We start from the raw sequence: 21,477 nt of genomic DNA, 5'->3' as shown, positions 1-21,477 counted from the left end.
TCTTTACTAACTGAACTATCAAGGAAGCCTGGATGTATCTTTGGTTAGTACCTATACTAGAAACCACATGTAATCAATCACCTTGCAGTCTCCATTCTCCACTGCAAGCACATGACCTTGTTTGTGTGTTTTAACCAGTCACGGTTGCCACTAGTCAAAGCAAGAGTGTACAAATGCGGAATGGGGGAAAAAGGGACATTTACATCAATTAATTTTAGCAGCATCTTTATTGCAACAAAGAACCTGTAATAAAATGCAACAAAACTAAGGTTTCACTTTACATGATTAAAAGCCATGTAGCTGAAAATGAGAAAACCCATAAACTTACTGGAGTGAGACATGCAGTTCTTTTTATACAAGTCAACGCTTAAAACAGCAGGCACTTTATGTTCTAAAATTAAAGACCTGAACTCCAATTGTGCTGAATACAACATAAATTTGTATTTGGGTTATTTAAAAACAAACATACAAACACTACTTCTCTCTCTCTGTGAGGGACTTCTTAAATGATTACCTAGAATTGTCTTTTGACAAAGTAAGAAAAAACTGGAGCCAGCACCTTGCACTAACATGCCTTCATATTTTAGGCTGCAAGATGGACAGGTGAGGTTGGGCTGTGGAAAGGTGAGAGTCAGGAAAGTTTCCTACGTCTGCTGGGAATGGACACTCAGCTTCCATATCTTAGTTTAGATATGGCTATGTCTTTTTGCTTACTTTAAATAGCTCTAATTTGGGTTCCTAGGCTTAAACAAGCACTTTATATCCCAAGCCCCAAACCTCCCACTACACCAAGGAAGACACGTTGAGTTTAACAATTTTAATTAACTTCAGAATGTCATATACTAATGAGAAGTACTGCTTCATTAATAAGCATGCTTAGCATTTACTTCAGAATGGAAAAATTAACCATTTTATGTTATCTTTAAAATGTTTCATAGGAATATATTAATAAATACTTCTTTAAAAATTTGCCTTTTCTACATATCATTTAACTACCATGAGCTGGGATATCTGGATGGAGTCTAGCACTGACAAAGCACTAAGGGGCTGTGTGGCCACGGGTATATTTTCTCCTCTCTATATGGAGGTTCCTCCTCTAAAAAATGAGAACATCAGATTATATCAAAGATATAATAGCTTGAAAGTTCTGTAATTCTATAATAATGAGAGATCTCATAGGAATCATTCCACCTAAAGAGAGACAATGTTACAGAGAGGTGGGATACACTTTTCTTCAAGAAATAAAACAAGTAAAAGTAAGCATCAGTTACCTATTACCTCATTCTTTTGAAAAATCATGCATGCATTGTGACTTCTTCCTCTTATGTGTGAGGCATTGGAAACAAGCCAGGAACAGCAAGAGGGAAAAACCTTCATTCCAAAATTAATCTCCAGACCAAGGGGAGATACAGTTAATGATACCTTCTGCTTTTTTCACAGTGAAAAAACAGCCAATAATTACTGTATGAGGAGCTATCTTGACTATTGTTTTACGTTCTTGAAAATCAGTCCAGTGTAAAAATCACCTATTATTTTCTTAATCCAACTCAGTCCTATAGGAGAGTTTCTTAAAGTAGCTCCACAAATGACTTGCTTTAGAGACACCTGGAAAGCTTGTTAGAAATGCAGATTCCTGGTCTCCACTTAATCAACCAAATCCAAATTTCTAAGAGTGAGGTTCAAGAGTGCATTTCTTTTCAAAAGCATCCAGATGAATGAGATCTTGAGTCTCCCTGCTCAACACACAAGCAACCATACCTACCTGATGGCTGTTCAAGTGCACTCAATTATCAAACCTGCAAAACTCCCCCTTGATGTTTAACCTAGAGCTTTTTGGTTCTCACTAAAAATGTTGCTATACTCTTGCCTTTTAGTTTGTTGCCCATACATAGGGTACAAATAGTTTTAGTGAGGTTTCTACAGATTGCCTGAATTGACTATGCTTTTCCCATTGATTTTAAAAATCAAATTCAGTCAAGTTGTCTTTCTGCATGCAAATTCAGTCAGGTATTTTCCCTCTCTATAGAAGGAGAATGGCCTTTGACTGACTGACAGGGAATGATAACAGAAGCATTCCTTGCGATGGGAGGAAAGCAGATGGCAAGATGCAAAAGGAAAATATCTGTGAATTTGAGAGTCCATGAGGTTCCTTTAAGGTTTGTTTTGGTAAAATACGAGATGCCATTTTGAAAACACAGCCATATTGGGTAAGAGGTTTCAAATGAACAGCTGTCTAAAAGCTACTGTATACCATTTCTACTTTGCATATTATATAAGGATATATCCTCGGAGGCCAACTAGGTCCACAAACAAAAATGGTCTTCAGTAATCAGATACAAACTTAAGTCATGGGGGAAAACACTTTCTTGGGGAAGAATATTACCCAAATCAATTTAATTTAACATTGAAAAGAATATAAACATATCTCAGCATGGGAAAATATCATAAACAAGAAAATCCATACATATACAGTCATAGGGAAAAGTGTGGTACCTATAATACAGTATAAATACAAAAACAGCAAAACCCAATCCCCCTCCGTGGACAGAACCACCAGGTCACCCTGCCATCTCTGGACGTCTCCCACCTCCCGTGTGGCCCTCAAAGATGAGGCCCACGTCTCAAGCACAGTTATCTTTACTAACGGAGGCTGTGCTCTCTAGGATTAGGAATCTATTCACTCTGTAATGGTGAGAGAGAGTAAAATTTTTTTCTTTTGGAATATTGTTTAGAAGTACTGATAACGACTTTCCGAACACTGAGGCTTGTGATAAAAAGGGTCAAACTCTTGGGTGCCTTCTCTGACATTGGCTCCAATGTGACCCAGCTAGCACCCTAAGATGCTAAGATGACAGATCCCAATCAGCACTATGAGCTCCCTTAATAGTCAAGCTCTAGGGCTAAATCAGGAACATGTCATGACCACTCAAGAAATCGCTTATAAGCTTCGAACACTGAAAAAGAGAGTCATGGCTGGCTGGGGATCAGTTTATGCTAAAGAGGTTGTCTGGAAACCTCTGTATTTTAAGATCACAATATTTAAATGATGCTCAAATAATTTATAAAGGTTCAAGAAAGTTTCAATTTGCAAGGCTTCCAAAATTAAGAAGAAAATAACAAAAAATTAGAATTGAAATGTAAAAGTAACTGTAAGGAGCTTTTCTTCCCCTGAATAATGTTAGTCTGTAACTGTTGGCAAGAGAGTGATTTCTTAATTCTGGTTTCCTTAGCTAATATTCTAGGAGTTTAAATTTCAATTCTGAAACTTTTTCATGAGTATTTTTGGTCAGATTATACTTCTGCTTAGTTCTTAAGCAGACCCTTGCCTTCTCCTCTCCTTGCCATTCTCCACACCCTGGTCTCCCCGACTCCACCAAAATTCCCTTCCATTGCCCTAAAACTCTGGAACATTTCAGTGAGGAAAATACCCAATGGAAAATGGCACCATTAAATTTTCTGAAGAATACGAGTGAATGTGTACTTTTTTCTTTTCCCAAAGGGAAAGGAACTGCCTGCAAATATTTAAGCTCTAATTATCTGATTAAAATTTTCCTGCCTGTAATTATCAATATTATAATCATGCTACATATACAGTTACTTGCCTTTATGTGAAAAGAAAAACCCACTCGGTCATATCATCAAAGAGAACCATTTATACTAGATACAATTTAAATTGGCTAAAAACTGGTCAGAGTTTGAATGAAACAAAGTAAGTGTCTTTAGGAGGCCACTAACTTAACCCTGAACAATCGTTAATGATTGGTTAAGTCATAGGTTTAATAGTGATTACTTTATAACATGCTGGATACACCCCAAGCAACGAAGCAGAAGCTATTCAATTACATTTAAGTGCTATCAAATCTGTAACTAGTCAGAGATTCTGGAATTGAACCAAGCCAATCACTAATATCATCATATTTTAACAAATTCCGAAGTATACTGTAAAAATACACTAAGTCCATGAGGTTTCATAATGCTATTAAAAATGAAAATAAGGTAGTATGAATACATAGTGCTAATGTCTTATTTCTTTCAGTGATTCTCAAGGTATTGCTGGGTCCCTTAGAAATACGTGTCATTTAATTTTGTGTGTGTATGGTTAAGGTATGAGATTACTATCCACAAGCTGTAAACACCTGCGTGGCACCAGATGTACTTTCAGAAGTAGATGTTATGTGGCAAGTACCAAAATGTGATGATCAATTCTCTATTGATTAAATTTAAACTTCCTCATTTGGTTAAACAGCCAGTGTACACCAGAGTTCTACACAGGTCAAAATTATATCACTTTCAGAGCAGCAATACGTGATCCAAGGTTTTCTTGAAGGTAGTGCAAAAGATGCAGTTCATAATGTTCTCCAGATTCAGGAACTCTTATGCTGTGTCTCTCCTGAGGATAGATCTTAAAAAACAACAACCAAATCAAAATACAAAAAATAAGAACTTAGTATCTCCTTCCAAAGCTTTCCAGAGATTCTCAACAGGAATAATAACATGGAGCAGAGCTTCTCCAAGATATTGCATACACACCTCCAATGTAAAGGCTCCCCTCCTTTTATTTTTTTATTATTATTAAAAAATTTTTTTGGCCATGCCCCACGATGTGTAGGCTCTTAGTTTCTGTCCAAGGTAGGAACCCACGCCCCCTGCACTGGAAGTGTGGCATCTCACTGGGGAAGCCCCTCTTCCTTTTGTAATTCCCTATGTATCACTAAGCTTACAGAAGGATCAATGGTTCTCCAAGTGTGGTTTGCAGACTTCTGGAGTCTTCAGAAACCCTTTCAAGGGATACACAGGGTCAAAACTACTTTCAGGACAAAACTAAGACATTAAGGAATAAGCGTTTATTCACTGTGTTGGCATCTGCACTGATAATGAAAGGCAACGGTGGGTAAAACTGCTGGTGCCTTAGCATGAATCAAATCAGTGACGTACACTTTAGTAAATAAGAAAAAATGCCAGCTTCATTTAAGCAGAAGTTAGAATTTTATTAAATTGCAACCCTTGAGCAGAGGTCTTTTTATATTCTGTGGTGATAAAACGGGCAGAATGCATAAAGCACTTCTGCTACAGGATGTCTGAAGGGAAAGACTTGTACAACTGAGTTTTCTTTCTTTTATCTGTGCCTCGAGGCATGCAAGCTCTTAAGTCCCCAACCAGGGATCGAACCCATGCCCCCTGCACTGGAAGTGTGGCATCTTAACCACTGGATTGCCAGGGTCTCTCAAACTGAGCTTATAAATGGAACTCCATTTTCACACTTGAAAGAAAGACATCTACGGTGATTTAGACTTGGCTATTTGGCAAACATTTTCTCAAAAATAATAGCTGGCTACTTCAAAGACAACATTGACAGTATTTGCTGCTAGTGATAAACTGTGAGATTTTAAGTGAAAATTAGAATTTTGGAAAACTTGCATTCTATCAACTACTATTTCATGAGTTTCCAATACCTGGAAGACTTTTCTCTTGGCATTAGTGGTAGTATTAATGTATGTGATTTAAAAAATATTGTATGATAAAATGAGTCAACAATTAGAAGTGAACCAGTGTTTTCCAGATGACCAATGCATGGATAAAAGATGCATCTGAAGTACAAGATCCACCCAACAGACTATAACAGAGCATGAGAAGTTTACAGATATGGCTTCGGATTCTACACTAAAACTAACCTTTAAGAACTACCATTTGTCCAGTTTTAGTGCAGCAACAAAGAAGAACAGCTATTATTATCTGAAAAAGCTAAAATATTACTCCCATTTCTTAGCTAGGTATTTTGTGAGGCTGAAATTTCTTCATTTACTTTAGCCAAAACAACATTTCACAACAGAAGTAGATATGAGCATTGAGGTGTTATTTCTTATTAAGTCAGATATTAAAGGGATTTACAAATATGTAAAACAGTACTAACTTTCTCAGTAAACTTTAAATTGTTTTTCCCCCATTAAAAAAATGTGATCTGTGCTAACATGTAATAATAGTTTATCATTGGTAAATAAATAAATATTTTAAGATTTTCTTAGTCAATGTAAGAGCAATACCCACTGACATAATTCACGTAAAGAAAAACTGTTTGGTATATAGAAGGGCCCCGAGACCCTTGGAAACTGATGCTACAGCAAATATCCCAGAGTTTACCCAAAGAAATGCCAACTGAAACATAAAAGAAGGAAAGTAATATTTTTCATTTCTTACGAGCATATAATCCATGCAAGGAGCAGAAACAAGGAAGAAAAGGAAGAACGGTTTCTCTTAAAAGTTTTTTTTTTTAATAATGGAGCAATGGAGGTGGGTAACTTGGTTTCTGCCCCAGTGTCAATATAAAATAGAAGAAAATTAAAAGACCATATATTCAGGTCCTAAAAATCCTTTACAATGAAATCAAGCAGCATTTCCTCACCCTTCCAAGGGGAAGAAGAAAAGCAAAGGAGGATAGTGAATGGACTCCTGTCATCTTGTCCACGACTACAAACTGAAAGCAGATACAGACACACAAGTCATGTAATCGGACAGGCCAATTTTCATCCTGACTTCAACAGAACAAAATCTTAACTTTTACCAACTAGAGGCACTGCTAACTATGCCTAGTATTTCAGTTCTCTTAAGCAGACAGTGGCCACAGCTGAAAATTCAACCTCACTCCATAGTTTATTATATTTCAAAGTAACCAATCATGAATCATGACTATATTAATCAGAAAATTAAAATAACTCACCTGTAAATCATATGGCTTTCCAGCCCTCACTAAAAAACTCAGTAATATACTGGTGTGTGCAAAATGAACATTCTCATCCAAGAACCCATGTAAGAGCAGTAAACGATTTGGTCTGGAGAAATGGAAATATCAGAAGATGAGGTAAAATAGAGTATTTGTGAAAACTACTTAACTTGTTAAAACTAACCATAACCTACTACAATAACTTCCGTATACTGTAATGTTAGAATAAGGATTCAACATTTCAATATTAAATTAGTAATATATTAACCAGATGCTACATGTAATGAAAAAAATCAAACGTGTTCAATTTCCTATTAAGATATTATCATACATCAATAATTACAGCATGTCCCTAGAAAAGGAATAATCATATATGCTATTTGTAAAATATACGTAAGCAGAAATGGAATTTTTTCCACTCTGAAACAGTGGTGTTGTGCTGTGCTTAGTTGCTCAGTTGTGTCCAACTCTTTGAGACCCCATGGACTGTAGCCTGCCAGGCTCCTCTGTCCATGGACATTCTCTAGGCAAGAATACTGGAGTGGGTTGCCACGCCCTCCTCCAGGGAAACAGTGGTATACTTAATTAATAAAGATTCTTTTAGCACTTAAGCAATTGCTTCAAATATAACTCGCTGCTGCTGCTAAGTCACTTCAGTCGTGTCCGACTCTGTGCGACCTCAGAGACGGCAGCCCACCAGGCTCCCCCGTCCCTTGGATTCTCCAGGTAAGAACACTGGAGTGGGTTGCCATTGCCTTCTCCAATGCATGAAAGTGAAAAGTGAAAGTGAAGTCGCTCAGTCATGCCCGACTCTTAGCGACCCCATGGACTACAGCCTACCAGGCTCCTCCGTCCATGGGATTTTCCAGGCAAGAGTACTGGAATGGGTTGCCATTGCCTTCTCCTAAAAAACCAAAATTATATGAACTGGCCTATAATTCAGCTTTAAGAAAACAGCCATGCTTTCTAGTAATCCATATAATATTAGTTTTATTTTTGTCATATTTGTAGCTTTCCTTACTATTAAAGACAATCTTAAAAAATACAATTTAAAATTTTAGTTTTAAAGCTTGAACTTACTCAGAGGGGAATTTTTCTGCTTGCATGGCTACAGATCCTAAGTAATAGCCCTGTTCATTCTGGTCAGGGTGACCCATATAACGTTCCGTGTAGCCTGTATCATAGAAGATCCACAGAGTGACTGGGGCCCCGGCAATAGCAACCTACAGAAGATAACAGTGACAGTCAAGTGTGGTTCAGAAAAGAATGGTTAACACTGACAGTCTGTAACTGCAAATTTATAGGCTAAAATTATCTTTAGGCTTTAGCCTCACAACTGTGGTCTCAGGCAACTGAGAAAATCAAAGGGGAATGCCAAGGTCAAGAACTTGATACTTAATGAGTCAGATAGCTTCATGTTCCACAGAGGTGGCACACGCTAAATCCTTAACCTGGGCTGGATGAAACATAAACATGAGTCTCCATTAGAAGAGGAGGCTGAACTAGAACATATGAATGCCTCAGTGTAAGCTGAGGAAAAAAATATGGGACACGTGTCAGCTTTACATAGGAAGAGCAGTCATTTTCTTCTTTTTTGTTTTTTTAGCTTCTGTTGGCAGTACAGAATTTAAAACAATGAATGCAATATATTTACGTACTAAACACTTGTCTCATTTTAAGGCTCCCACAGTTTTATATTTAAATATTGTAATTACTTTCTTGACAGCTGCAAGCCTGGGAAAATTATGGCAGTATTCAGACTTCATTTTGTTGTTATTATAAATAAAGATTATCTGAATATACAAAAACCTTGTCACTTTTATTCCTAAAAATAAATAATTTCCACTGTAAAATAAAATGTTAATGAAATATTAAAAAAAGAAAAATGCTACTCATTATTTCCATTTGCTTAACAGTTTTTAGCATCTTTTTTCTAACATATTTTTCTACAACCTCTAACATAAGAGGTTGTTTATAAAGTTGTAATCACTGCTTATATATTTAGTAGTTTATTCATTTGGTACAGACTTACTTAGGACCTACTATGTGCCAAGCCTTGTGCTTGGCTGCTGAGGATACAGCATAAGGCAGATAGATCCCTGCCCTCAGATGCTGTAGCCCAATAATTAAAAAAATAAGAACAATCCAATACGAATGTGGGTTTTACTAATCAAGACTATCTCCCATAATATTTGGCATATGTCTGTTAATAGCTAATACCTGATCAAGCTGACAAGTATTTCATACAGATATATACAGATAAAGAAATATAAATATATATCCCACAAGTTGACAAGATAAATCTATTATTTCTCATGGCTGTTAAACACACAAACCCTAATATTTCATAATACTGTCAACTTCAGAAAATTGGTTCTTTTCTTGTATCTCAATTTATAGAAAATTCTACCCTTATTGCAAAAGAAATACCATAGGAAATCACATACCCTGAAGATATCTGACCTCTGCATTAACGCCATTAGGGACAGGTATCCTCCATAGGACCAGCCATGGATGCCCACACGATCTAAGTCAATGAAATCATATTGAGAGGCTAGATACTGGAGTCCTTCCACTTGATCGTCAATTTCTATTTGACCCTGTCAAAAAAGGGAGAACATTTCACCGATTCTGATAAATAAAAATCTCATTATAGAGTGTTTTGAAAGCTGGCAGATGTTCTTACTAAAAACACCTGTGTTTTGTTTTGTTTTGTTTTTTTTTTTTAAGAAAAGAACTTATTATTGATTGAGATTCTGTGGCTTGGAAAAAAAAAAATTTTTTTTTTAAAAAGTTAAAAAATTTTTAACTCTATTTAGAGATAGGAGCCTATAGCTTCTGTTGCTAGCCTGTCCTAGAGTTTAGTTACCCCTTAGTCACAAAGTTCTTTCCTACTGCAAGCCCAAATGTCCTTTGTCATATGGGTATTTCCCATTTCCATTTGTTCTGTTGTCTGCTAAGAGGTCAGCATCTTCCTTGTAACAAGCCTTCCTATACCCAAAGATGAAAAATTAGCCCCCTTAAGTGGATGACTAATTTTACTTCTCTTTAAAACTTCATGCAATAAAGTGGAAGGAATCACTCTTGAGGTCTTGTTCTCCTCTTTGCCCATTATCTACCTCTAGGAATTGAACATACAATTTCTTTAAAGTCCTATATAGTCCTGATTCCTATCACCACCACCCTATCTGTATTACTAGGCCTGCCAGTGCACACAATCTCACTTCACTGAGCCAAAAACAAAAATAAAAACAAAAACTTACATGAGAATACAACATAAGGTCAAAGAACTGGCTGTGGGAGAAAATCCCCATGTCTTACTCAGCATGTCCAATACACTGGCAAACACAGTAACTGCCTTACTGTGCAAAAGGAACATCGGATTCTCATCATTTCCCAAAGCAGCAGAAAGGACATGGGGCATCTCTAAAAGGTAGCATTTAAAGCTTCCTGTAGAGAGAAAGAGGCTTGTCACAAGGAAGGCACTAACCAGTTGGTTTCTCTCTTCACAGAGGACAGAACAAATCTCAGTTATTCCTCTTACTAGTGTACAGGATGCTGAAAACTAAATGTGATGCCTTCTGGCTACACTGGACATAAAAAATAGAAAGAGAGGGGGTTTCTATGTAAAAGTGGTTCTATCTCAGCTCCACAAAGCTACTTACAGGTAGACTGGAATAGCCTAGTGAGGATCGGCTGGCACCTTCCCTCCCGCCCCAAGCACATGCTCACACATGTGCACACGCACACTCACTCACGGTCCCTGCCCCATTTCTGTCTCTGGGATTTCACACCAAACAAAGCACCAAAAACTGCAAATGTCTTTAAAAGAGAAATGCTGGTATGCTCACACACCATTTTATACTTAAAGGCGCCTTCAAATTTAAGCCCCCGGTGGCAGGACCCCCTGTTGTCTATCACCACAACCACATAGCCCAGAGAGGCCAGGGTGTTCAGTCGGAAGTACTTCACTCCTTTAAACCGATTATTCACCAACTGCACCTGAGGAAGAAAGACAGCTTCAGTGAAATGCATTCTATGGTAACATACAAAAGCAAATTAGAGAGGAAGGATGCTGCAAAAAATAGAAAGCTTACATTTTTAATATTATTTTGCCTATAAAATGAAATTATTTTCTTGTGGCAAGAACACATAAAATGGACCCTCTTAAAAATTTAAGCGTACAATACCGTATTGTTAATCATAGGACAGTTTTGCACAGCAGATCTCGAGAACTTATTCATCTTGCATAATTCAGGTTTTTTTTTTATGGTCACTGTTTAGTAACTCTCTCTTTCCCCTTGCCTGATATATTTTTGCTGCTGCTGCTGCTGCTAAGTCGCTTCAGTCGTGTCCGACTCTGTGTGACCCCATAGACGGCAGCCCACCAGGCTACCCCATCCCTGGGATTCTCCAGGCAAGAACAGTGGAGTGGGTTGCCATTTCCTTCTCCAATGCATGAAAGTGAAAAGTGAAAGTGAAGTCGCTCAGCCGTGTCCGACTCTTCGTGACCCCATGGACTGCAGTTTACCAGGCTCCTCCATCCATGGGATTTTCCAGGCAAGAGTACTGGAATGGGGTGTTACTGCCTTCTCCATGATATATTTTTAAATTAACTTAAATCTTTTCATGTTTATGTTATTTCTTTTCTTTCTTAACTTCACATGCAAAGTTCAGAGGATTAATGAACAATTACAGACTTCAAAATTATAAGATATTAACTACTATAAGATATATGATTTAGTCTATTCCATAAAAAAAGTTACTAAAATGATTACTTCTACCCTGAGAAAGAAATGCATCCTTCAAATGATGGAACAGGACCATTTTTTTTCTCCCTACCTGTATCTTCTGGGATTGTCTCTGACCAGTAGAGGGAAAACTTCAGTACTTTAATAAAATACTGTGACCAGTCAGCTTACTTTTTCCTGTTACACAGATCAGTGCAAAAGGTAAGATAATTCTTAAAAAACTTTAGCACCCTAGAAACTATACTTCAAAATGACTGCGAAATTAAATGCAGTTTAGTGCTTCACCAGAAGTAAACTCTCCAGTGAAAAGAAGACTTTAACTAATGGGCAAAAAGCTACAGAAGTTCAAGGTTTTGGTGGACACTAAGAGCAAAGAGGAACTAAAGAGCCTCTTGATGAGGTGAAGGAGGAGAGGGTAAGAGCTGGCTTAAGACTAAATATTTTAAAAACTAAGACAATGGCATCCAGCCCCATTGCTGCATGGCAAATAGAAGGGAAAAGGTGGAAGTAGTGACAGATTTCCTCTTCTTGGGCTCCAAAATCACTGCAGACAGTGACTGCAGCCATGAAATCAGAAGACGACTGCTTCTTGGCAGGAAAGCGATGACAAACCTAGACAGTATGTTGAAAAGCAGGGACATTATTCGGCCGACAAAGGTCCGTATAGTCAAGGCTATGGTCTTCCCAGGGGTCACATATGATTGTGAGAGCTGGACCATAAAGAAGGTAGAACGCCAAAGAACTGATGCCTTCAACTGTGGTGCTGGAGAAGACTCCTGAAAGTCCCTTGGACAGCAAGAGATCAAACCAATCTTTTGTTTTGTTTTGTTCCATTTCTTGGTGCCAGAACCTGGGACAAACCAGTCAATCTTAAGAAAGATCAACCCTGAATATTCACTGGACGGACTGAAGCTGAAGCTCCAGTATCCTGGGCATCTGACACGAACAGACAACTCATTGGAAAAGTCCCTGATGCTGGGAAAGACTGAGGGCAGGAGGAGAAGAGGGCGTCAGAGGAAGAGATGGCTGGAAGGCATCACCGATGCAATGAACATGAACTTGGGCAAACTCCAGGAGACGGTGACGGCCAGGGAGGCCTGGCGTGCTGCAATCCATGGGGTTGCAAAGAGTCAGACACAACTGGGGGACTGAACAACAACAACAAAGACAGATAATAAACAAAAAATGGATTCTGGCAAAATTGAGAAAGTGTTCTCTGGTGTAAACCATTGGGAAAACCAAGTTAGTCAGGAATTAAAATAAGAATTGGTGCTATCTTCACTCAATCAACATCTACTGATCATTTACTGAGCTAGACTGGAGGTGGGCATGTAAAAAAATCTTCCTTTTGAACTTCTGGATGTTTAGTTACCACTGTAACAACTGCCAAACAGGTCTTTCTGTTTCTATACTTGTCCTCCATACAATCTATTCTCATAGTAACAGAACGATGTTTTAAAAATGCAAACCAGGTATGACTTTATGGCTTGGCTCCTTCTAATGGTAGGGCATTTAGATCAGAGTAAGATCTAAACTTCTTACCACTGCCTTCGAGACCCTACAATATTTGGTCCTTGGCTATTTTCTCTCACCTCATCTCATCCCATTTCTCCCCCTTGAGCACTGTATTCTAGTCTTACTATCAATTATACTGAGTTGGTTCTAACCCCGGGACCTTGACATTTATTTTCCCCTCAGTCTGGAATGCTCTTCCCTCAGATCTTTAACATGGCTCATCCCTTCTCATCCTCTGCAACCTCAGAGAGCTTCTTTGCCCTTCCAATCAGAACCCTCATTTTAGTCACTTTGTTATCTTCCTTCTCAACAATTATTCATAACACTGCCATTATATGAAGTTATATAATTTATCTTATTTTCCTCATTAATCTTCATGAGGGTGGGACATTAGTCTGACTTGTTCATTGTGGTATCCTCACTGCCTAGAATACTGCTTGGTACATAACAGGCACTCAGTAACTATTTGCTGAATGAATGAATGAAAAATAGAGAATGATGGTTTTCCTTTCTACCTTGGGAAGAGGTGTTTGGTGGGCAAAGGTGCTTGTTTTTAAAGGAAAGGAGCTGCAAAAAGAAGTAGTAAGCCTAGAAGAACACAAATACAAACATATAAGAAAATTAACTCACTTCTTTGCCTGCTGTAAATCACCGAAGACGGCCTCAGTTGCCTGATAGGAACATTTTCCCCCAGAGCCAGTGTTTTTGCCTTTGTAGCCTCAAGGCCTGCTTCTTCTTAGAAGAAGGTACTCAAACATAATGCCCTTGAGCACCAAGAATTCAAAAGTTTTCTTCAGTATCAATTCTTCAAAACCTGTACTCTGCTATTTTAACCTCTCTTATGCATTTATGTTTGCAGAAGTGTCCGACACATAGGAAGCATCATAAGTATTTGTTAAACATTTTTAAACAATACTACTGTTATCAATAAAAGGTTTAAAGCAATCAGCCTTAACAACTTCAAATAGAATTATTTGTTGCTTTCCTTGGTTTCACTTATGTCCTATGGCAGGCACTGCTACATTTAATCAGGAAGTAATTCCTTTCATGTTATGAATTGAGACACTGTTCCTTATTCAAAAAGACTTCCACTTTGACCTGAATACCCACCAAGGGAAGGAAAAAAAAAAGGCTTGGATCACTTTTAGGATTTAATCAAATTTTGCAAGGTTACTGTGTGCTAGTAGAAAGATCTGGTCTTACCTTAAGGAGTCTCTTCATAACTAATCAAAATGATTATCAAATACAAGGATGAATGATCTCCCAATGGGTTGAAGTGCTAACCGATTCTATCACTCAAAGTCTTAAGGTGAAATCTCCCTGCAGACTGAACACCAGCTTTTCCTGTGGCCTCACCAAATTTGAATGCATCCAAAGAACACTTTGAGAAACAAACACCTCTATTTCAGTGGTATTAAGTACATTCACACTGCTGTACAACCACCACCACTACTGATTTCCAGAGCCTTTTCATCATCTCAAACAGAAACTTCAACTCTTTAAACAATAATTCCCTATCCCTCCCCCAGTCCCTGACAAGCTCTATTCTACTTTCTATCTCTATGAATTTGCTTCTTCTGGGTATCTCACACAAGTGGAATAATACAATATTTATCCTTTTATGCCTGGCTTATTTCACTTACACAATGTCCTCAAGGTTTATCCACGTAGCATAAGTCAGAATTTCCTCCTTTTTAAGGCTGCATAATATTCCTTTATATATCACATTTTGTTTACCCATTCGTCTATCAATGGACACTGGGGTTGCTTCCACATTTTGGCTATTGTGAATGATGTTGCAATTGACACTGCATACTTGTAACTCAAACAAGTATCTGAGTCTCTGCTTTCAATTCTTTTGGGTATATAGCCTGAAATGGAATTGCTGGGTCAGATTATAATTCTATGTATAAATTTTTGAAGTACTGCTATATTGTTTTTCACAGCGGCTGCATCATTTTACATTCCCATCAGCAAAGTAGAGTTCCAATTTTTCTACACCCTTACCAACATTTATTATTTTCTTTTTTATTAAAAAAAGAGCTATTCTAAAGGGTATGAAGTGCTATCTCATTGTGGTTTTGATTTGCATTTCCCTATTGGATTAGTGACACTATCTTTTCATATGGCTTAGACTTTTTAAACTTAATTACTAATATAAGGGGGCTTCCCTGGTAACTCAGACGGTAAAGCATCTGCCTACAATTTGGGAGACCCAGGTTCGATCCCTGAGTCGGGAAGATCCCCCGGAGAAGGAAATGGCAACCCACTCCAGTACCCTTGCCTGGAAAATCCCATGGACTGAGGAGCCTGGCTACAGTCCATGGGGTCACAAAGAGTCGGGCATGTCTGAGTGACTTCACTTCACTTCATTAATATAAGGAGTCCTTTAGTCTTAAATATCTAGATAACCAGCTAGTTTTTATAGTATGTTTTTCACATATCTCATATATCATTTCTTCATTGGGAAGAAGAAACATCCTTCTTATTTAAATAATAGAACATGTAAAGCTTTTAAGAGTGCCCTGTAATTTCTCTCTTGAATTCCTTATATTACACCTTTAAGTTCACAAAGATCTGGCTTCCAAGTTTTTAAGAGAAGTCTCATTTAACTCTTTCATAATTTATGTGTAGATAACTACAATGAAAATCATGTTTTGTTTGTAAAACACATCAAACAATGGCAAAGTGACTTAAGTTGATGTATGATCATCACTACTGAGATGTTATGGCTTATGTAGCTACCTTTTATGTTTTTGATAACTTGACACCTAGATATACTTCCAGATCTGAATAACTGGATATAACTATAAAATAGGATATTTACTGAATTCTAGAGAGTTGTAATTGGACCTCCCTGATGGTACAGTACATAAGAATCCATCTGCCAGGGCAGGAGACACAGGTTCAATCCCTGGTCTGGGAAGATCCCACACTCCACAGTGCAACTAAGTCCAAGTGGCACAACTCCTGAGCCTGTGCTCTAGAGCCCAGGAGCCACAACTGCTGAGCTGGGAAGCCCATGCTCCTAGAGCTTGTGCTTTGCAACAAGAGAAGCCATCACAGTGAGAAACCTGCGCAGCTGCAACAGAGCAGCCCCTGCTGGCCAAACCTACAGAACGCCTGAGGACAGTAACAGAGACCTAGCACAATCCAAAATGCATTAATTTTAAAAGAGAGAGAGTTATATTAGGAAAAAACATATATATAATTCTAACTTCTTTAGGGGCTCAGTGTGAGATATGTAAACAAGATTAAACTTTAAAAAAAATTACCAGTTAACCAACTAACCTACCCAAAACACTTTACTCTGATAGTAAAATTTCCTTAATACTCACATGCTACTATTTAACGCAGAAAAAAAAGAAAATCAATGTGCAAACTTCTGGCAGTGCTGAAGAATAGTATGTGCTGTACTAAGCTGCTTCAGTCATGACTCTGTGACCCTGTGGACTGTAGCCCACCAGGTTCCTCTGTCCACGGGGTTCTCCAGGCAAGAATACTGGAGTGGGTTGCCATGTCCTCTTCCAGGGGATCTTCCCAACCCAGGGATCAAAACTGCATGTCTTGGGTTTCCTGCATTGGCAGGCAGATTCTTTACCACTAACGCCACTTCGGAAGCCCCAGGTTTAAATTTTACTGTCTCTATTTAAAAGCTGTGTGACACGTGTGGACTAGTGCCATTTAGCAACTGCCTTGCTGCTGCTGTTGCCGCTAAGTCCCTCCAGTCGTGTCCGACTCTGTGTGACCCCATGGACAGCAGCCCACCAGGCTCCTCTGTCCCAGGGATTCTCCAGGCAAGAATACTGGAATGGGTTGCCATTTCCTTCTCCAGCAGCTGCCTTAACTAGCTGATAAAAGTATTATAGCTTGCTTGAGAGATCTGGCCTTAGAATGAAGAGGGGGAATTCATTAGGATACCAAAGGTTTCAAAAATATCTGTTAAGACTCTTTATTAACCAAGACATTTAATTATTTAGTATCATTTTCCAAACAAGTGGAAACTATAACTACCTAGAATACAACATATTTACTAACTGACATGACTATTACATTCCCCATGACAGTTACAGTCCTCACTGTGAATTAAGAAATTGACATTGAGGAAATTCCCTGGCAGTCCAGTGGTTAAGACTCTGCACTTTCACTTCCAAGGGCCCTGGTTCAATCCCTGGTTGGGGAACTAAGATCCCACAAGCAAAGCAGCATGGCCAAAAAAAAGAAAGTGACACTGATTTTCAAATTCGCTACCTAACAAAACCCAGCTTCCTAAACTCCTAAACTGGGTAATGAGAGCATAAGCCAGAGTCAGTAACAGCAGAGGCTCAGCAATGCTCAAATCTTAAACAACTGACCAGACATTTAAATAACAAATTATCTAAAAAAAAAAAGAAAATGAAAACACATACACATATGTACAGAAATATGCCTACCTGAGGACCACCATATATAAACAGCACAGTGGGGTATTTCTTTCCAGGTTGTAGATCATGAGGTTTGTACAGCATCCCATACAATGTAAATCCAGTAGTGCTTTCAAAAGAAAAAATTTCTGGAGGGGTATAGTCAGGAAGAGGACCTGGGAGGAGGTAATACATTCTGTAAAGTTCTTATGTGAGCTTGACAATCTGAGAGCAAGGAAAAAATACCATAAACCCACTACCCTAATAACTAACTATCCCTCCTTTAGATGACAAGCAAGAAATTAAGCACAAATAGTTATATTTAAAAAAGGAAATCTAATGAACACATCAAATTATCCATTTCAGAAGCAGACACAAAGTATTATCAATAATCATTGGAGCCCAGGAGGTATTTACATGCAGAACACAAATACTTTGCACTCAGCTTGTATAACTTATTGATGGTTAAGCCATATACCTGATGAGAAACTGAAAGCACAAATTAACTTAACTTGCTCACAGCAGGTGCTCAAAAAACATTTCTTTATGATCATTAGAGAATAAGCCTAATCAGAACCCAGAAAAAAAACTCATGATCAGTGTTTGGTTTTACAAAGCTACACAGACCTCCCCCAAGTCTGTGTATACCGGATGATGTTCCAGTTGAAGCAGAGATTGGCGTATTACAAATTCTAATTGTGGACATCAGAATATACCTATACCTTGTGGTTTTGCACTAATTTCTTAACCCTTTAGGAGATATTTATGAGTGAAAATACCTAACAGAAAAAAGGATTTGGGTATAAAATGAATTAAAAGATATAACATATTAGTCCATTATTTATATTTAAGAAATCAAGCATTTTAAATTCAGGTAATCACAGTGCTCTTCACTCCTATACAAAATGAGGATTTATCTTTTATTAAGGTGGCCATTGCAAATGCTGGTAGAAGTTAAAGAAAGCTACCAGGTGGGTATTCCTTAAAGCTGCAGCTTCCCTGCTCAAGAGTTCAGTCCATATGACGTTCGAGTTCCGTTGTTTACCTGGGAACTCATCCAAACATGTGAATAAATCACTTCCTAGCTGTTATCTTGATTATGTTAATCTTATTTTCAAAAAGGCCATCCAGTCTTGCTCCTGCCTGGAGCAGGAGGTAACCAGCCTTATTTGATAACTGATAGACTAGGCGGGATGGGATCAGCCAGCAGCCGAAGGACAGGCAGTGGTGAGGGACGGGAAGGCTCTGTCAGGAAACGTGGACCTACGACACGGGTTTAGAGCACTAATGTACTAATCTCGCTTAAGATCGGGTTCAGGAGAATGAGTACCTGCTGAATCCAAGAGCGTGGCCCAGAATTCTTTTGTCTTGCAGGTTGGGTCGTCGTCAGGACTTGACAGCTTGTAAAGGGACACACAGTGTGGGCTCTTCTGGTTACTATACTTACTTATAAAGAAGTCACAATGCTAGAGAAAGGAAAAACAATTATTTTTTCCCCCCAGGGAAAACTAAAAAAAGGTTATCTGTTGCTATATCTGCATTGATGCTATAGCAGGAGTATGGTAACACTCTGACCATTTATGTGAATATACAATGCTAAAGTGAAGGCTAAGGTTTTTATAGGCTGTTTCAGTTTTCATGTTACTAAAAAGGAGTATTATATGAGCAGAGGTTTTTTTATATGACAGGAAACCCTTTGCAAACAGGGACTTAATACCCGGCTGATGCAGCAAGAGTGCGAATAACCACGGTCAGTCAGCCTCGTCACCTCTCCAGGATTTACATAACTGACCACATACAGGTGATGTTCTAAAGGAGAGTCTTTGGTGCCTTCAAAATATACCAGCTTTCTGACTTCATCAACCTGGATCTGTCAAAATAACAACATAAAAATCAGTGCTAGTATGACCTTGGCAAGACCAGTCAATTTCACTCAGAATAATTTGAGTCACACACTGACTTTAATTTGTCACTGATGTTAATAAGCTTGAGTGGTTTTGTTCATGTCTTAATAGATCCTGTTCAGAAAGTTAAAAGGACACCCGAGCTGCACGCTGCTGATAATTTCCTATGATAAAATGTGTGCTTTTCTTAAAATACAAAAATTATTTCATTAAAACGACTACGCTTTACAAAGAAAAAATATCTGTATCACAGCTCAGGTCAACCAATCATGCACACCTAAAAGAGTCTAATTTTAGCATCCTGTCTATTTCTCAGTGCAGCAGTAGCTCCTATTTCTCAGTTAGTGCAGCAGTATGTTAGGCAGTGGTTTTTTTTTTTTCTTTTTTTTGGTCTTTTGTAAAAATTTGCAAAAATGTTTTAACTATTGGGTTGGGGAGTAACTCTACTCAATCACTCCATCAGTTTCAATACTGGCATAGTTTACAAATAAGTATGAAGGATCTTTTAAGTCTTCATTCAGAACACAAAAAAACTGCCAGTACACTCACAGATGAATTCATTTAATACTCCTCCCAAATTACAGTGAGATTCTAAATAAATGGCTTTTATTGTTCCTTTTCAAAATCTTCCAGCAGCCTACTCAAATAACGTTTAATAAAATCCAAACTTTTATACAGAAAACAAAGGTGTATTTCTAAAAGCAAATATTTTTAGATGCCACATTTTCTTCAAGAAGCTTCTTAATCATTGCAAACATATTTTAGCATGCATGGATACATAAATAAACACAGTTGACATTAAGTAAGGCCTATATGACACAGACAGAAAGGATACAAAGGATAAGAGATGGCAGAACAAACTTTCATGAAGCTTCACAGGTTATGTGTTAATCTGTGTAAAAGGTCAGGACTGGTTCTGCTCTTGATTTAGCAGTTAGAAGTCAGGCCTTTCAAAACTAAATAAATAGTTAATTCCTTATTCCTTTTTTCTTTGTTTCCTGTAACAACTTTACATCAGAATCACCTGAGGGGTTTGTAAAACAGATTGCTGAATCCTACCCCCAGACAACTTTCTCCATTCAAGAGGTCTAGGGTGGGCCTAGTAGTTCTAAAGTTTCCAGGTGGTATTGATACTTTGTGGTCTAGAGACCACACTTTGAGAACCCTAAGTGGCTAACAGACTTAAAAGCCTCAAAGATTTACTCAATTACTGGCATTAAAAATCTTTGGGTGAACAGGTCACCTGCAAAAGCAGAAAATGGAAAGATAACTTAAAAAAAAAATAAAGCAAGAATAGAGGGAAAATAGAAGAGTAAGAAAGAGAGATAAATATATCACATAAATAGGCATGATAGAAAAGAACTGATGCACATTATAGCAAGTAACAGAAAGACATTTAGGTTACCCAAATAAGGTTCAGCTCTGTATAATTTTGGGGTTTCCCTCAGTATTATCCAACCATTACACAGCATGAAGTTTATATCAGTGTAAATTTTTATTATCAGAACTTAGGAATTCCACTAACATCTGACAGTAACATTTAAAGGTCCCTAAACAGAAAAAAATATATTGAGTATATAACCAGAGGCCAATTGACACTACCAGTGGAAATGAGACTTTAAAGGTCACCTATTACATTCTAAAGTCATTACCAACAAAAACAAACCTGGGGCCTGTATCTTCATTCTTTCTCCTTAATCACCTAAGGAAGTGTGAGTGACTTCTATAGTGGCCAGTATACATAATTCTTCAATAAATTTCTGAATCAATTTGAGGAAATCATAGGCCTTCACTAAATCCTGGTAGCACACCTCAACTTAACTTTATGTATCACACATATAAAGGATGGACTTCTGGACATCTCATGAAACTGACCATCTAACTGAAAGTTGAAACAAACACAAGGTACTATGAAAGGCAAAAGAAAAAAATTAGAATTCATTGAATTGCTACAGCAAGCCATATGCCAACAGGAAAACAGAGGGTGGACTTCCTCCCTTTCCTTATCAATCTATGCTCTGTATAAATGTCCATTATAATTTGCAAGTGGTATATGAAACTTTACATTTGTGAGATAAGATAAACATGTGAATGAAAGAGCATCACTACCTCAGGAACTGTAAATGCACCAATGCAGAAATGACACAAGTAGTCTATAAGAGATTCAGAAATAATTTTCAAACTAT

General features: G+C 37.8%; 1 protein-coding gene across 6 annotated transcripts in view; it reads right to left on the bottom strand.

The window, feature by feature from the left end:
• Nucleotides 1-208: 208 nt before the first annotated feature.
• DPP8 (dipeptidyl-peptidase 8) overlaps nucleotides 209-21,477 on the bottom strand; it is a 54,221-nt gene continuing 32,952 nt past the window's right edge. For 5 of the 6 annotated variants that reach the window (XM_010834558.1, XM_010834560.1, XM_010834559.1 and 2 more), the window contains 8 exons: nucleotides 19,105-19,257; nucleotides 18,718-18,853; nucleotides 17,418-17,563; nucleotides 10,574-10,720; nucleotides 9,166-9,318; nucleotides 7,799-7,941; nucleotides 6,716-6,827; nucleotides 209-4,402 (listed from right to left, as the gene is read on the bottom strand). In XM_010834558.1, the coding sequence (XP_010832860.1) occupies nucleotides 4,280-4,402; nucleotides 6,716-6,827; nucleotides 7,799-7,941; nucleotides 9,166-9,318; nucleotides 10,574-10,720; nucleotides 17,418-17,563; nucleotides 18,718-18,853; nucleotides 19,105-19,257 (1,113 nt within the window). In that variant the 3' untranslated portion in view covers nucleotides 209-4,279. Of the gene's footprint in view, nucleotides 4,403-6,715; nucleotides 6,828-7,798; nucleotides 7,942-9,165; nucleotides 9,319-9,981; nucleotides 10,169-10,573; nucleotides 10,721-17,417; nucleotides 17,564-18,717; nucleotides 18,854-19,104; nucleotides 19,258-21,477 lie in introns of those variants that run through there. The other variant, XR_824776.1, reaches the window with a different exon arrangement.

This window comes from Bison bison, unplaced genomic scaffold, assembly GCF_000754665.1.
Source record: "Bison bison bison isolate TAMUID 2011002044 unplaced genomic scaffold, Bison_UMD1.0 scf7180017864034, whole genome shotgun sequence".
NCBI classification, from domain to species: domain Eukaryota; kingdom Metazoa; phylum Chordata; class Mammalia; order Artiodactyla; family Bovidae; genus Bison; species Bison bison.
Note: the sequence above shows the minus strand (reverse complement) of the source record. Positions and strands in the feature narration are given on the sequence as shown.